The 17,380-nt window shown below is 39.3% G+C and overlaps 1 protein-coding gene across 3 annotated transcripts in view; it reads right to left on the bottom strand.

Annotated features, from left to right (window-relative positions):
* Positions 1 to 16,352: 16,352 nt before the first annotated feature.
* LOC134660230 (translational regulator orb2) overlaps positions 16,353 to 17,380 on the bottom strand; it is a 109,650-nt gene continuing 108,622 nt past the window's right edge. For all 3 annotated transcript variants that reach the window (XM_063515970.1, XM_063515972.1, XM_063515971.1), the window contains one exon: positions 16,353 to 16,522. In XM_063515970.1, the coding sequence (XP_063372040.1) occupies positions 16,406 to 16,522 (117 nt within the window). In that variant the 3' untranslated portion in view covers positions 16,353 to 16,405. The remainder of the gene's footprint in view (positions 16,523 to 17,380) is intronic.

A 17,380-nucleotide genomic window follows, 5' to 3' on the forward strand; every position in this document is an offset into this window, starting at 1 on the left:
ATTATTTGGGTTTTCGGTTCATTGTGTTTTCTGAGCTTATAAGCTTTTTTATCTGGAAAGTACTTACGAATACATGTCAGATGTAAACTTAAAAATTAAGGTCAATGAAGTTGTTTTTTGTATTTTGTCTTGCTGTGTAAACAATCACCTATTTGTGGCTTTCCACAGAGAAGGGTCCTTTTTCTTATTGGAAGGTTCTTATGTACTCTGTTATTCAGGTTACTGTGATGGTTGGGCCAATTCTGACAATATTTAATAACATTTAGACCCCAGGGCAATGGCCAGGCCTTTGGTTATCCTGTTTCCTCTGCAGGGGCCCGTTTCTCAATAACTTGTAGCTTGTAATACAAGTGGAAGTCCCTTTCTAACAAAAGCTGTCAAAAAGTGACATCCGCTTGTATTACAAGTTACAAGCTTTTGAAAAACGGGCCCCAGGTCAAAGTAAAGGCACACAGTTTAGAGAACCATGTTCTTTAACATCCTAAAATATGTCCTATAAGAAAGAGGTGATTGATATACAGGTTTGTTAAAAAAAAATCGTCATCACACCTAAAGCTTGCTATCTAAGTGTAATGCCTCAGTGGACGCTCGAGTTGGGCGTAGGGTTGCCAGATCGAAAGGCGCTATTATCGGGAAAAAATATCAATTTTTCGGGATTTTGGAAGCCGGGAAAATGAACCATTTAAATTAAATTAATTGTATTAAAAACAACGATATTTTACATTATTGGCACTACGTCAGCTGCTCTGCCCAATCTCGCCACGCGCGCCCCGCGCGCGCGCTGACGGGCTCGACGCAGGTCGCTGGTTCGCTCGACGACAGTTCAGAACTTGAAATTATTGTTTTATAACGTGATGCTGTTTTTCGGGACAGTTTTCACTTTGTCGGGAATCGGGAACACATGCTAAAAATCGGGAGAATCCCGACCATCTGGCAACCCTAGTTGGGCGTGCAGCGGGGCGGGGCGTGCGGCGTGCATAGGAGCGGCCTTAGTGCACGCTGCTCAAATCACTTGGGAGCTAGATGCCACGCTGCACGCCCCGCCGAACGCTCCACTTTGAGCGTCCACTCAGGTCTCACAAAATTAACTCAAACGTCTTTGTCAAGGAGTGACAATTATTTAAATGTTGTAGTTCTAAAGCAATATATTTGTATATAAATGACATAAAAAACCAAATAGGAGATTGATTGGTACCGACACTTATTATGAGTGGAACTTGTCGATCATAGTTTAGGACAGGGGCCCGTTTCTCAAAAGCTTGTAACTTGTAATACAAGTGGAAGTCCCTTTCTGAAAAGGTGACATCAGGGGCCCGTTTCTCAAAAGCTTGTAACTTGTAATACAAGCGGATGTCACTTTTTGACAGCTTTTGTTAGAAAGGGACTTCCACTTGTATAAGAAGTTACAAATTTTTAAGAAACGGGCCCCAGCTTGTATTACAAGTTACAAGCTTTGAGCAATGAACCCCTGGACTATATTTGGCTGGTTTTGAGTACTTTTTTTAACTTACTTTTTTATTTCTAATATTCTTCTAGAAGTTACACTAAAATATTTGCTCTTATTAATTCACACTAATAATTTATCGCTTAAAATAAATTTAAGGATATCTCTGTATTCCACCTTTCATAAAATGTTATGTGTCCATTTCTTTACTATTTTTGTAACTAATTTTTTTTTCGTGTAATTATCACTACTTTAGTAGTTTAGCTTTAATGTAAATAGCTAAGCAAGATTATATTTCGATTTAAGGCTTATATGTATTAAGTTGTGTTTTTATATACAGATACTAAAATAATTCCTTTTTTTTGTAGCCTTATTTCAATGTTCAACGCTATAGCTCTTGTTGTCTTATACGGTTATCTGGGGATGGGGATATGCACGCTGCTCCAGTGTGTGAGCGAGACGGCGCTATGCACGTATATAGCAATGTGCCGCTCGCACACCAGAGTGGCGTGTGGATCCACATCCAACGTGAAGATCAACAACAGCTTTTTCAACAGTGAACATTATTATAGGTAAAAGGGAAATTCTTTGTTAGATAAATGAAAATCTCACCACCAAGACAGACTTGCTCCGCCGTAGCAAGAATGTTGGCGTGTGACTGATTTTGTATGGAAAAAAAGGAAAGGGATATCTCAAAACCGTTTACAGTACATATGGTGCTACTTTCCCGAACTAGTGCGGGAAAGAGCAGGCCCCGTAGCCAACATGCCAATCGCTAACGCTCCGTAGCGAACGAAACGCAACCGTCACTGTCACACTAATATAGAAGAGTGATAGAGAGACACAAAGCGATTCGATGGCGAAGCGATAGCGATTGTCACCTTGGCTAGGCCGTCAGTTTCCGTGCGTATGTCGAAAGTTTAAAGTGCCATATGTACTGTAAAACGTTGTACGATACACGTGCGAATAGGTAATTCGCAACTCGTGTCGATTTGAAACGCTCCCTTCGGTCGTGTTTTAATTTATCGCCACTCGTTTCGAATTTCCTCTTTTCCGCACTTGTATCGTAAATAACTATTATAAACTCCCATTTTCTGTGAGATTACTATAAATAGCTTAAGTTCTGTACTTATGACGTTTGGCAGTAATTTTGGAGAAGGTATTTATTTTTTTCTCGAATAATATAGTTTAAGTATTAAAGCTTTCTATACAGAAGTAAAATATTGTTGTATTTTTTCTTCCCCAAAGGGGATAGAGCTGTGAAGCGTGTTTTCATTTATTTTTGTGATTATCTGAGAGCATTAAGCATGTGCCAGACCAGACGGCAGACAACCAGTTTCTGCAACCTTGATACCTTGGTTGGTCTTGTTGATGACCTTGGTAGAAGCGCGGCTGTCTACATGATTTACAACAAGCCCAAAACTTCATGGTTGGCACAGCACGCCTGTCTACCAAGGGCGTTTAAAGGTTGTGCAGAATTTGGTTTCAACCACTTGCTACATCATAGCTTAAAACCACTGTTTTTCTACCTAGGTCATCTTGCAGAAACTGTGGTTGTCTGGCACATGCTATAACTTCGATTGTATGGTTTGTATGGGAGCGGCATTTTCGCGGCGAGTTCGTGAAACTTAAGTTACTTTGACAGTAACAGTGAGCTGGGTTTCCATTTTTTTAGTTAAGCTTACCAGACTAGTGAAGAATAAAGACTCCCCACACAGAGCTGTTTCTCATAATGTTGCATAATGCAGATAGCATGCATATACTATTAGAGAGGTTTTAGTTAGGTTGAAATGGCTAGTATCAGGATATTTTTATACTCCTTAAGGTGTATAAACAAAAAGGAAGGAATTGAAAGACTCGCACGCTTCTGGTAAGGTTCGGTAAAATGAAGGCGCGAAGGGATATCGTCCCATAGAAATTTTTAATTTCGCACCTTTTTTAATTGACAAGATTTGCTTGATATACCTACTAAGTATATCTATTTGCTTGATAAAAAAGATTCCGACGAATTGAGAACCTCCTTTTTTGAAGTCGGTTACTGATTTTTTAATTTAAATGTATACTCTTTATTGTTTACTAGTCTCTGGCTTATAATACCCATCAATGTATATTTTTATAAGTAGTGAGAAATGTGTAAAGAAATAAAAACTCGATTAACCTTAAAGCGTTTTACTACCTATACATACAATCCTGATTCTTCATATGTGGCATTATCTATGAAAAGGGACCTTTTGTCGATGGCGCTTACGCCGCACAGCGTCGTGCGGCACTGTATTTATATCGAAGCATCGTTAATAATGGCGCATATAAAGTCCTGAGGGGCTACCGCGAAAACCGAAATTCGCAATTTGCGGAGATCTTTCTCTTTTACTCCAATGAAGGCGTAATTATAGACAGATAGCCCGCAATTTGCGAACTTCGATTTTCGCGGTTATAGCCCTGACTTTACATCCTACCGATATGAATAAGAATTGGCGTAGGCACTGTTTTTTACGAAAGCCACAATCTTTCCCGTTCATGCCCCTAAAATGCAACCGCTCTATAATCCGGCCCTCGGCTGTGAAACTGCCGGATTATAGAGTGACACCTGTCACTAACAGCCGGCTTGGCGAGCGCCTTAAGTACAGTCGCCATCAGATACATCGGAGCGGCCAAGGTGTTCACAATATCTGAACAAGCACTCTAACGCCTTGACAATAGAGGCGTGTTCAGATATTTGTGAGCATTCCACGACTCTTCTCTTTCCGCACAGACTCTATAGGGTCTCTAGTTAATAATAAACAAATGTGCATCAAATTACTTTAATATTTATTAATTTATCTCATATCTGCGAACGTGGTCACTTGGTCAGCGAAATATGTACAGTCAGCAGCAATAGTTGCTAAGCGGGGGAGGTGTTCAAAATGATCTTGACGCGAGAATAAGAGCGCGTCAAGGTAATTTTGAACACCTCGCCCGCTTAGCAATTTCTGCTGCTCACTGTACCCAACCAAAAATAGGCATTTCAAAGCAATAGGAAATACAAAAAAAAATTCTCATATACAAGATATATTTAACTTTTTAGAGATTTAATTTAAACAAATATTACAATAAATATTGTCTATATGTTACCTATAAATAGGGCTGCCATCCGTCCGGGTTTCCCCAATTTGTCCTAGTTTGGAGGCCATCCGGGGAGGTTTTTAAAAAGTGTTTAGGACACTTTAGAATAAAAAAAAAGCGTATATCTATGTCCGTGTTCGGCGAATTTAGAGATGGCAGCCCTACCCATAAATAGCCAAATCCAAGCCCGATAACATTAAAATGAATAAATAAGGTATACTTTGATAACTTAAAAAGTGGGGTAATTTTGAAAATGGCAATTATATCTGCTAAACTAGAAGCACTTTGTACTGTAGCAACAGTTACCAAGATACCTTGGTAAGCATTGCAGCACCGCAAGGTGCCTTACTCTAATTGCAAAGTTACCCCATGCATTACATACCCTACTATGAAAATTAAATTTAAAAATCTGCCCAACTGTTTATGATACCAATTGTGTCAACATGTAGATGTCCCATAAAGCTTAACACAGATGGCGCTGCAAGGACTCTTTATAGTTCGTTTTTTTTAGCATTAGAAATAAGGTAAACAATCTTGATGTGTCTTTTAATTGAAAAACGCATTTTAAAAATAAGTTACGGCAAATATGTAACAATTATGAATCTAATGTGATCATTTATATTCTTCTGCTTTCATAAGTAATAGTTTTTGATTTTTAAAAAGCGTTTTTCAATTAAAAGACATGTCAAGATCGCTTACCTTCTTGCAAGTTCTTTCTAATGCTAAAAAAACGAACTATAGTAGCTAGCATATACATGGCTTTATTTACTGATAAAAAAACTTAACTATGTGATGATAACAGCAAATAACTTCATATTTCACCATTCTATATGATATCTGAAGACTTAACAAGTTTACCATTCAAAAATCCCATTTTATGCTTTTCCCGAACATGTCTGACTAGATGGTCCTTCCGTTTGTAAGTCTGTGAACACAACGGACACACTACAAACTGATTCAGATGCTGCGACTTCACATGGCGGAGCATATGGTCTCTCCGCTTAAACGATGTCTGACAGTGCGGACAGATGTGCCTCTCCGTTAGCAGATGCGTCAACTCGTGTTTCTCTAACTCTGGCAGACTACCACATTCATATTCACACTCTCTACAGTGATAAATCTGAGGCCCCGTAGCGTGTTTCCTCTTTATATGCTTCAGAAGTAAATCTTGACGTTTGTGGTCTTGCCCGCACACGGGGCATAAGCAGAACTTCTGATTAGAATGTAGACTTTGCATGTGTCGCTTTAAGTGATCCTGTCGTCTAAAAGTAGCGGTGCAAATGCCGCAAGTAAGTATTTTTTTCTGCCCGTGCATTTCGATATTGTGGTGTTCGCATTCTGCTTGGTTTTCGAACGTGAGATCGCAGTGGGAACAGTAGTTGTTGAATTCAGTGATTCTTTCATTAGATCGTGGTGTGATCGTAACTTGACTCGCGAAAGGATGTAACATGTACTTGCTACTCTCGGACCCATCCAAATAGTAACTCGTTTTCACACTTTCCACCATTGTTTTTGATAAAACAGTACGTATGTTTGAGGATAGAAGTTTAGTTAAGCATTGTAAATTCAGTAAACGATTCCTTTACGTGAAAATAAGTGGTAAACATGAAATTTTAGCATAAATAAATACATTTCGTTCATATAGTTCATTAGGTTCATACACAGATTGACACAAACAAATGACACAATTGATTGACATTGACAGCAGACCTTTTTTTTTAAAGCGCCCTCCACACTCGTACGCGAATCGCGGCGCGAAGCTGCGAACGCGCGCCAATTTGATGAAATTGTCCGATCGAATCAGGTCGTGTGGGCACAAACCCCAATTTGATTCTCCGATCAAATCAGCAGGTGCGGACACAAAAATACCAATTTTCGAAGTTAGTATGGGGAATGCAATTAGGCTTTACTCATGGACCAACTACGTATGCACAACTAGTTGTGCCATCAAAAATATGTATTCCTAATGGCACAACTACGCCCAACTGGCACAACTTTGTAATATTTTGCCTATATCACTTTTAGTGTACATCGCGAACGGTCCAGAACGCAAAATGCCTACATCATTTTCGTCGTTTTATCTTTACATTAGCGATATCGACGGAGCCCCGCGACGGGGCTCCTATTCTGTGCTGTTTGGCCTTCGGCTATTTGAAGATAACTAACGAACCTAACCTACCCTAGTGATATTCAAATATTCCAGAAATATGCACGAAAAAGACCTATACGTATATCTGATGGCGACTGTACAATTCTACAAAAACAGGCAAAACTCAAGAATAGTTGTGTATTTGATAACTAAAATTAAATGACAGTAAACCAGTTGTGTCTATGGGAAGGATTTAAAAAAAAATCCTTATGGCACAACTAGTTGTGCATACGTAGTTGGTCCATGAGGAAAGCCTGGATTAAAATTTAATCCACTAAATTTAATCCACACGTACACAATTTAATTGTGTACGTGTGGACGCTAGATGAGATTGGCGCCAATTATTTTCCTGATGAAATCGGTCGATTTGCCCAGCTCGTCTGAATATGGGTTTATGTTAAGTATAGACCCCGTGCATGAACTATAGGCGGCAGCACAGCACCCCTAGCACATGATTGGCGCGACAGTATCTCGCTACTTTTTACTAACTGTGTTAATAAAATAGGGACGGGTAGTCTATCTCGCCGCGAGATACTGTCGCGCCAATCATGTGCTAGCCCTGCTGGAGCTGTCAGATTTTTGGCGCGAGGCGTTAATGCTTCCGATGTAGCCCACAAGATGACAGAACCTACTATGCACAAGGAAACATACCGACGAGAACGGTAGATGGTAGCACTTGCTTTGGCAATGTACATTTGCACATGTGCACATATGTTTCCGATTCAGGCCACAGGGTGGCAGACCCTCCAACGCGCACGATCCCTATTCTTGGCGATGAAAGGCCTATTATAGTTTGGCAAGCCATTTTCGTCAGTAGATAAAGGCGGCAAATTTAAAAAATTTAGGGTTGTCATCTCATAGATAATTTGAATTCCGCACCTTTTTCTACTGTCAAAATGAGTTTGCCAGAGTATAATAAACGCCTTTTGTCGTCTTACTTAATATAGCAACTTAAAATCAAAATAAATAGGGTTTATAATAAAACAATCGTATAAAGATTTAATATTGGACTAATATTTAGTAAAATACCATATTATAATAATAAAATTCATATAAAAATTCAAGTTTTTCAGTTTTAAACAATACTACAACTTGCCGGCATGGCAACAACACTACATTATACAGTTTAGAATTAAGTGAACATTTGTCACAGTCTGAATAGGCTTAGGTCTGTTTTTAATGGCTTAAGGCTTTCGTATACGACCCCATTTCACCTATAGTATTTTTCATATAGCGTGGGTACGGTGACTGCTGTCATCCCAATTAAATAGTATAGAGTTTGACAGCTGTCACCGTTCACTGGATCAGGCGGAAATGACCGAAAGGGATAGTTTTATGTATCTTTCAGTAGGAGTAGCAGCGAAAGCGCTATTATTGTTTGTCCTTGTCACAGTCTCACATTTTGTTTTATTCCCCACCATAAATTAGTATGGATTATGGTGGGCAACAAATAAATTCGACTAATCTATTGTCGCATTGCGTATGTTTTGTCCTTCACGGACGCACGCGTATAGCACATCTATTAGGATCCTACCATCTATGGTCCACAAATATGAAAAATACTATAACTCTTTGGATGCCCAGAATACCTAGTTATCCTGAAAAGTGCCTACTACAGTGCCTACGAACTTATCCGGCTGTCAATGTGTCCTTCATGGATTTATTTAAGGTTTATATTCACACGCTTGCGGCCATGGTGTTGGCGTGTGATTGACGTTTTTGTATATATAATGGCGTTTAAAAGTTTAATCTCAATTAGCTGTGGGCACACCGAGTAAGAGTAGACAGATAAGTACCTAGAGATGTTTTTGCAGTTATTTTCTTTTGCTGTTGACTGTACTTTCTTGTAGCAAATCTTTGCCAAAAGGGGACGTATATAATAACACCAGTATTTTTTGTATAAGTAGACTAGAGTGCATTAAACAACAGACCCAAATCAGTAGCCAGACTCAACAAATATTCCAACTACCCACCCGGCCGACAAGGTATTTCATAATTCTAAGTAATACTATTATTCAAACAACAAAAATAAATCATTCTTAACCATAAAATAATAAAACACAGGTAAATCCAAGACTACATAGTTACACCTAGGTAAATAAATAAGTATAATACAAAAATTCGTGTGAATTAAATATTTTATCATTGGTAAAGCTCTGATTTAGAAATTTGGATCTATTCCGCGATTCGGTATCTATTTCATTTGACAATATTACATATTATACATAAATAATACTTATAATGTAACGTCTTATAGCCAATGTGCACTCTCAATGTTTTATTGGCAAAGCTTAAATATATCTAGTGTGTGTATACTTATACAAATTCAAAAACAATACTGAACGAACTAACACTAATATACAGATACAAAAAAAAAACTAAAATACAAACGACTACACTACTAACTATTCAAAACAATCGATAAAATTTAAAAAAAGTTATACAAAAAGGTAAAAAATAAATAGGAATCCTAAAATACATCCAAACAAGCGGGTGATATATAAAAAAAGAATACAAAACGTGTGTTAAGCCTTCTCCAGGAATTAAGTAAAAATAGGAAAATGGCGGGCGCTGCACTGGCAACCCTGTCTTTTTGGTAGCATCTTTGGGACGCATCTTGTCTTTGGTCAGTAAAGATGGAGTGGCTTAAGAAATGTACTTACAAAAATAAGGAATCGTCAAAGGACACAAAATAAAAAATCACGGTTCCTTGCATTTACCGCTACGTTCCCAAAATACCGGAACCTCAGGTATACTGGTACACACGTGGGCGTCAAAAAATTTTGTTAGGTACTTCGGGAATGTAGCATATTTTGGAAACGAGAAAAAAAAATCTTGTAATGTACGATTCACACCGAACGCGCGGAGCCGGCGCGCATTTCACATTTGTACGGCCGCAAGCCGGTCGGATTCCATCGCTTCTGCCATGCATAATGGCCTATACATTTTATGGCTTCTCTACACGATGGGCCAGCGCCGGCCACTCCAAGGGACGCAGCCCTACGGCAGAATGAGATAGCAATATCACTTGCTCCCTCTAACGCATAAATGCGTCCCTTGGAGTGGCCGGCGCTAGCCCATCGTGTAGAGAAGCCAAAATGCGCTCCGGCGCGGCTCGACTTCAGCCGGTCGGTAGTATCATACATTAGGGTAAACATAAGGTCTCTTGCATATCAGCAAGTGACCTAACGAGAACCCCATAACAAAAATGGCGATATGGTAAATCCAAACACTTTATCAAAACTACCAAGAGCATGATTCCGTTGTTGATGATTGTGATTCACGTGTCTATTTCCCGTGTTTCAATAAAACTGCCAGAATTTACCCAAAACTACAAGACAAAACGAGTGAAAAAGTTTCAAATTCATTTTAATAGTTTTCACAATACTCTAGAACAGAAGCGTGAAGATCGTCGTCACAGTGGACCTGAACAATTGAACTGTACAGTGTAAACGAGTCAAAACCTGTCCACTTCCGTTTGGCTCAACGTCAAACATTGGCAAAAGGAATATGTTGCATCTACAAGATCCTATCACTGGCCTGCGTAAATCAATATAACAATATGTGCATTGGGGTAAATGCGAAGGCGGGGTAATTTTGACACTGGCAATTATCAACTAAACTAGAAACACTTTCTACTGTAGCAACGGTACGCAAGATGCTATGTTTAAGGGCCACCCCACATCTAGCGTCTTTCGAGCTTCGGCGTCTGGTCAGCGCTATGGGAAATGACGTCGCTGCGCAGTTGCGTCGACGTTGCGTCGAGCAACGGCCATAGAGTTGTAGACGCCGACGCTCGAAAAACGCTAGATGTGGGGTGGCCCTAAGCGTTGCAGTGGCGTAAGTGTTGCTAAAGTATGAAGTGTTTCTAGTTTAGTAGATATTTGCCAGTTTCAAAATTACCCCGCCTTCGCATTTATCCCAATGCACCCTCCTACCTACCTAAGTATTTTGACAAAAAAACGTCCTGAAGTCATAGTTTCAACAGCAGCAAAAAAGTGACCAAGGGATATTACTTTATATGACATACACCACGACCATGTCTGTATATCTATTGTTATAGGGGTCATCAAAATAAATAAACATTGACGGACGCAAAGGCCAAACTTAACGTGTCAATTAACATCTGACACTGACAATTTCATGTAGATTTCTGGGTCGGTAAGTAACGCAGGTACTTGTTGGACCAGTAATGGGTATCGTCTTGGGTCGTCCCATTAGTTTTTCGTCAAGTTCTTAAATTAGTCCTAATATCTGGGAGACCGAGCTTTGCTCGGAAAACATATAAAATCTCAAAAATTAGCGTTTTCCCAGAGATAAGACCTAGCTAGATCGATTTTTCGCCCTCGAAAACCCCCATATGCCAAATTTCATCGAAATCGTTAGAGCCGTTTCCGAGATCCCCGAAATATAGTTATATATATATAAATAAATAAATAAATATGCAAGAATTGCTCGTTTAAAGGTATTAGATTTTGCTTTCGTCACCCATTCTACATTCGTCACAATCGTCAGTGGCTTTCAATGTAGAATGAGTGACGAAAGCAGAATAGGACTAATTTAAGAACTTGACGAAAAACGAATGGGACGACCCAAGACGATACCCAGTAATGTAGGTACTTTAAATTGTCAATATCGTAAAACAGGACCAGATATTTTTTAATAGCAACGCACCTAATGCCAGTAAGTTAGCAAACAACGACCAATACTTATTACTAGAAGGAAATCTTAAAAATAACCTTAAATATTTCTCACTAGGTGTGTCTATTCACTACAACCGTTGAGCCAAACGAATATGGACAGACAATATTAATAGCAAATCAATCTAATCGAAACGAGACTTCAATTTTCAACAAAATTGATTCTATTTAACAACCGTCTATAAAAATATCAGTATATATAAATCTTATTTCAAATTAATTTAATACAGTGGGGGGCGGCCCCTTTTTGAACCTTAGTTTTGAAAACACCGATATTACCAATCCGATCCGAAACTTGATAGTTGTACAATTTCAAGATTATCTATCTAGTTTTAGATCTTTATAGAAATAATGAAATTATTCTAGATCGGTAATATGCCCGGTTGCGTCTTCAAGTGAATATGTTGACGATACTAAATTAAACACAGCGGGAGTGTTTTTGTTTTTTTGTCACGCACGCGAACTAATGACAGATCTATATTAGTCGTGTTAATGACTCTTGGATTCCGTTCTATCCGAGTTTTAATTTAATACAATCAACATTAAATAGCACATTAGCATTAGAGGGCCGTCCAATTTCAAAATTTGTTAAAAAAATAATTTCATCGCACCATCCGTGCAACCAGCTTGCTATACCGAAATCCAAAGTGGTTGAAACCAACACTTGACGGTGCAAGAAATTTCATACAAACTTAATATTGTCTAGCTTCCGGTGTGGGTAATACCGCACCGTATACGATATACTTCAACTAGGTAGGTATTTCATGAATTGCGCTACTTTCGCTATTATTTTAATTAATAATTTCGCTAAAACCTCGAGGTCTATGGTGCGCGGCGCGCCCACCCCGTTCCTGAGGCGTCGATAAAAAAATCTTTTTTTGCGCTTTTTTATTTTTTTCCTTAAGAATCCAACGTACTGATTCACTATATACATGCAGTGAAAAATAGTGCGAAGAAACTCACTCAGAGATAAACGACGAGGGCACGAAACACCGACTTCGAAACAACAACAACTCTTTACATTTTAAAGATAGCTACGATATTTTAAAAAAGTACAAATGTCAAATCGGTCGGAGCCTTGTCCCGACTTTAGGGTCACCGTCGACAATTATATTTGCGTTTCTGCGATTATTCTAAAGTCTGGACCGAGCCGTGACCATAACGACCTAAGCCGCTGCGCCCGAACTTTAGAAGTTCGAAGTTATTCAACAAAACTAGTGCTCATTTCACTATCAACTTCCATAATAGGTAACGAACTAAGCACTAAATTATGCTGCACTGAAATCAATCTCTGAAATCAGTAGCATTTAACTTCTGTAGTCTGCAGTACATCGCCGCGGCTCCCAAATCAAAAAAACTTCAATGAACACCCGTCAGCTAGTTATATTAATAGAAAAACAGACAACGTATAAACAACGAGAACAAGCCGTAGCGGCAATAAACGAGGAACCAAGCAAACAAACAACCTACAAACTAACTAACTAAAAACGTCACCTCGCAGCTACAAACTAAAGGGCACTCCAAATCAACTAAAAAACTATTTCGCACGTGAAAAGCGCTACAAATCCCTCAAAATCAGACCTTTTCATAGAAATTAAATAGATCTAAACTAAATGCTGCGAGGCGAAATCGAAGGATCGACAATCGATCGAAAATTCTTAACAAGATAAAGGAAACTCGACTACTAAATGAATGAGCATGAAGTGAGCATCGAAACGATTGCTACAGTGACATGCGATTGATCGAATGAGAAACGCTAACTTCACACTATTTCTTTTAGTTTGACGATTAAACTATAAAGAAGAAACGAGGCAAAAAATAGGAGAAATGTAAACCTCCCTAAACCAGAAACGATACAAATCCTCCGTGTAGAAGACCAACCGCACTAGCAGACACAGCCGCTCGCAACAGACCACATATCCCAAACTCACCTCGGTTGTATTAATCTAACACCAATTATATATTTTTATAAGTAAAGACGCCGCCGACTAAGGTCGGCTTTGCGTCGGCGCGGAGTCGGAACGCATCAAGTTATACAAAAATGGTTCCCGTCCAGCGTGTTGAAGTCTAACGTTGCGCGTAAATTAAAAGACCACGTCCGAATTCACAATTTCGTTTTTTATAAAAATATAAAAATACAAAAATGGGACAGTGCTACCACACGACACGTATCAAGCATCCAGTATCAAGTCACAGTCACGCGTCCCACCGCTAGGAGGGGAGGGCACTTCCAAACAATTACAAAAAACATTGAGCAATTTCATACAAAAGAACCACCAATAACGGGAAATGCACACATCACGAGTGAAATCATACAAAAAAACGGATAAAAAATCGAATTTCCTACGAATAAAAATGAAAAGTAAATAGAGACGTTTGAAAATGCAGTCGAAATTTGTCTGGTGAAGGATTCATGAAGTAACTTAGGTGCGGAGTGAAAAATGTATGGGGAGTCCGTTCCGTGAGGAACTCTATAGATTCGGTATTGCAATTATTTTATTTCCTACAAACACACGTAGTGTGCATCCGCCTCATACGACTTTTTATATCGCGAAATATATATCAATATATAGCTAAGTTTTCTAAAGACTAAGAAAATATATATTATTTCATATTTCAAATATTTTGTCCTAAATTTTACAGGGGCCACAGAGCGGCTCGCGATAATATAATATGAATATAAAAAGTCCCACAATGCGTCTTGTATTATGGCAAATAATTTTACTAAAATGCATCTACTAACAATACGAATTGTACCTACTTAACTTTTAGAGAATTGATTATTAACTATATATTTTTAAAGTAATGGGATGGCGGTGATCCCGGGCGCTGCCATCGAGCTTGACTGTTGACAGCTGTCAAAAGTGGTAGAATAATTCTACTACGCGCGTCAGTGTTACCAGCTGCCATAAACGGTAGTTTTAGAGAAACCCAGACGCGTGTCAAACAATAATATAAAGTGCAAACGTTCAAGACCAGACGAACCCAACGAACGCCCGTATGGGAGTTGAACACACCGGCGGGCACACACACCAAGGCACTTCATAGCCTCACCTTTTAAAATTTTGAAAAAACACGACACGAAAAAACAGCTTCCAAACGAAAAAAATTGTTCAAAAAATTCGCGCAAGTCTTTTTCTACAGTCTATATGCGTCCGTGGTCGTCGGGATACGATGTCAGCCGACCGTCAGTATCCGTCGCCTCGTTAAGTACACACTGAGCCCTCCGATTACAAAACTCATCAAATTCAACTCCAATATATAACCTCAAACAAACGCGAGTGACAAGCAAAGGGTAAAAACGTGAACCACCGCATATTTACACTAGTTTAATAATTGGTTAATATATTTTTATAGTATACTAAACTACGGTCTATTGCACTATCCCGGCGAATCCAAAAAATATTTTTATTATCATACTTTTTAACGCTAAAATATAAGAAAAGAGATATACTCGCGTCGAGCGACTACAGCCAAAATTGGTAACGTATTTTATTTTTCGTTTGTACTAAAACCAGTCCCTACCGCCTCCCAGTGAAACGAGACTAACAAAACCTCGAGGACAAACGCACAAACTCTTAGCAGCCGGTAGAGACTGATTCTCTATCTCTCTCCTAGCTTTAAGAGAAAGAGACATTCTTCAATCATAATCGCCCGAAATGTCAAATGTTGGCAACACTGGCTGCTATAGTCTGTGGCGCTGTCAAGTCAACGCCCTCTATAATCATCGGCCATATATTTAGTTCAGTAAAATTGTCTAACCGTAAGAACGGGACGCCGAAGTGAAAAAATAGCAACAATATCCAAGTCGAAAATCTATACGAGGAAACTCTTATGAAATTGTTTCTAGCTACACAGGTACAATTATCTTGAGAAATCAGACATTCCACTTATGTCTTACATTAATCTTAGGATAAGGCGCGAGTGATCGCGCCGAGTAGAGCTTACCCACAAAAGACGAACGGACAACTATCTACCATTATGGATACACATCTTTGCTTAAATCGAAAATCGTTCGTTAATTTTCTCAACGGCCACACTGAATGCAAATGGCGGCCGCTAGAGAAAATTTAGCAAGTGTTTTCTTATTTGATCCTATTTGCTTAATATTAAACGTTGGATAAAGTTGCTTTTTATTTTAGTTACATTGTCGTATCCATTGCCATCTTACGAGGCATTTCAATAACGTCTTCTCCGAATAATGTCAATGTTAAATAAACAAATGTCCTTAAAATTTTACTAATAAAACAATTTCGACTAAAAGAGAAGTTTATACAGAAATCATTCGGACGAAGCGTTATCCATCCTTTACCTCCGATGTGGTTTGGGTTAGGCTTAGTTGAAATACGTCTTAGTCGGCCATTGGCCTATTCGAGATGTAAACAGCCATATTTTTGGTCACTTCGAGTGTAAAGCGGGAGTAAGGAGAGCACGTAGCGTAACCACCAGTGTCAGCGTAACCACTAGTGTCAGTGTAACCACTATTATAATCGTAACCACAAGTGTAACATTTTTAGTAAAGTAGCACTAGTGGTTACCTTGCTTACACGACCTCCTGTTTATCTTATCTAACCGTCCGAAATCGTGACAAAATTCAGAACAGTCACAATTCTGTGGACATTGGTTACATAAGGTCAATTGATCACTATACTTCGTTTTTTTTAGCATTAGAAATAAGGTTTACAATCTTGATGTGTCTTTTAATTGAAAAACACATTTTAAAAATAAGTTACGGTAAATATGTAACAATTATGAATCTAATACGATCTTTTATAGTCTTCTGCTTTCATAAGTAATAGTTATTGATTTAAAAAAAAGTGTTTTTCAATTAAAAGACATGTCAAAATCGCTTACCTTCTTTCAAGTTCTTTCTAATGCTAAAAAAACGAACTATAGTGGTTACTCCACCACTAGTGGTTACCTCTCGTCAATAATGGTCGCGGCCTGGCGAGGTCGGGTGCGGGAGGGGTGTGGGAGCGGTGCGGGTGTGTGTGCGGGAGAGAGACGGCACTAACACCAGCGGAAGGGCACGGCGCGCGGGCGGTCGGCGCCCTCCTTCACGAGCGGCTTGTGGAACTCGCGCCCCGGCCGCGAGTGGATGGTCGCCCAGCAGTGCTCGCAGTAGTACTGGAATACAGAAAACACAACTGAAGAACAGTTCACTGTTGTCATTTAGTACTTAGTAGTATTACTGAAAAACTAGCTGGAAGAAATCCCTTAAAGGGATAAGTTCGCCTATCCTGTGCCATATATTTGTGATCTGTGTTTTGTACAATAAAGAGTTTATACATACATACCTACACATATACTAGTCCGCGTCAGTCATGTTTTTAAAATTCTTTTCAGACCACGGTCCAAGGAACTAGTGCGTATGCTAACAAGACAACACAGAGTATCATCTGCTTATTAAAGTCAGTATAAGTCAACTCTACATGAACTTGGCAAGCGACCGAATCCACAGTCCTATGAAAAAATGACGTTTATCACCCGTGTGAGCCTCTTCCACCGTTGGTTTCTTAGTTGGTACCACACGCCAAGGTCCCGGGCGCAAGAGAGCTAATGTAAACCTTATTTGAAAGTGTGAAGGTTACTTTTACTTTGTGGTGTGATTACCTGGTAATGTGGTGAGATAGGTGACATAGGCGCAGCCGAGTCCCAGACCTCCTACCTATGAGTATATATCTTCTCGGCGCTGTCTGTAGGTAACTGTAACTATCTGTCTGGTGTAGTGTGTGGTTACCTGGAGGCGGGTGACGTTGGCGCAGCTGAGCCCGGGTCTCCTACCTACATCTTCTCGGCGCTGTCTGTAGGTAACTGTAACTATCTGTCTAATGTTGTGTGTAGTTACCTGGAGACACGCGACATAGGCGCAGCTGAGTCCCAGACCTCCTACCTACGAGTATATCTTTTCGGCGCTGTCTGTATGTATCTGTCTAATGTAGTGTGTAGTTACCTGGAGACAGGTGACATAGGCGCAGCTGAGTC

The sequence above is a fragment of the Cydia amplana genome, chromosome 26, assembly GCF_948474715.1.
Source record: "Cydia amplana chromosome 26, ilCydAmpl1.1, whole genome shotgun sequence".
In the NCBI taxonomy this organism is placed as follows: domain Eukaryota; kingdom Metazoa; phylum Arthropoda; class Insecta; order Lepidoptera; family Tortricidae; genus Cydia; species Cydia amplana.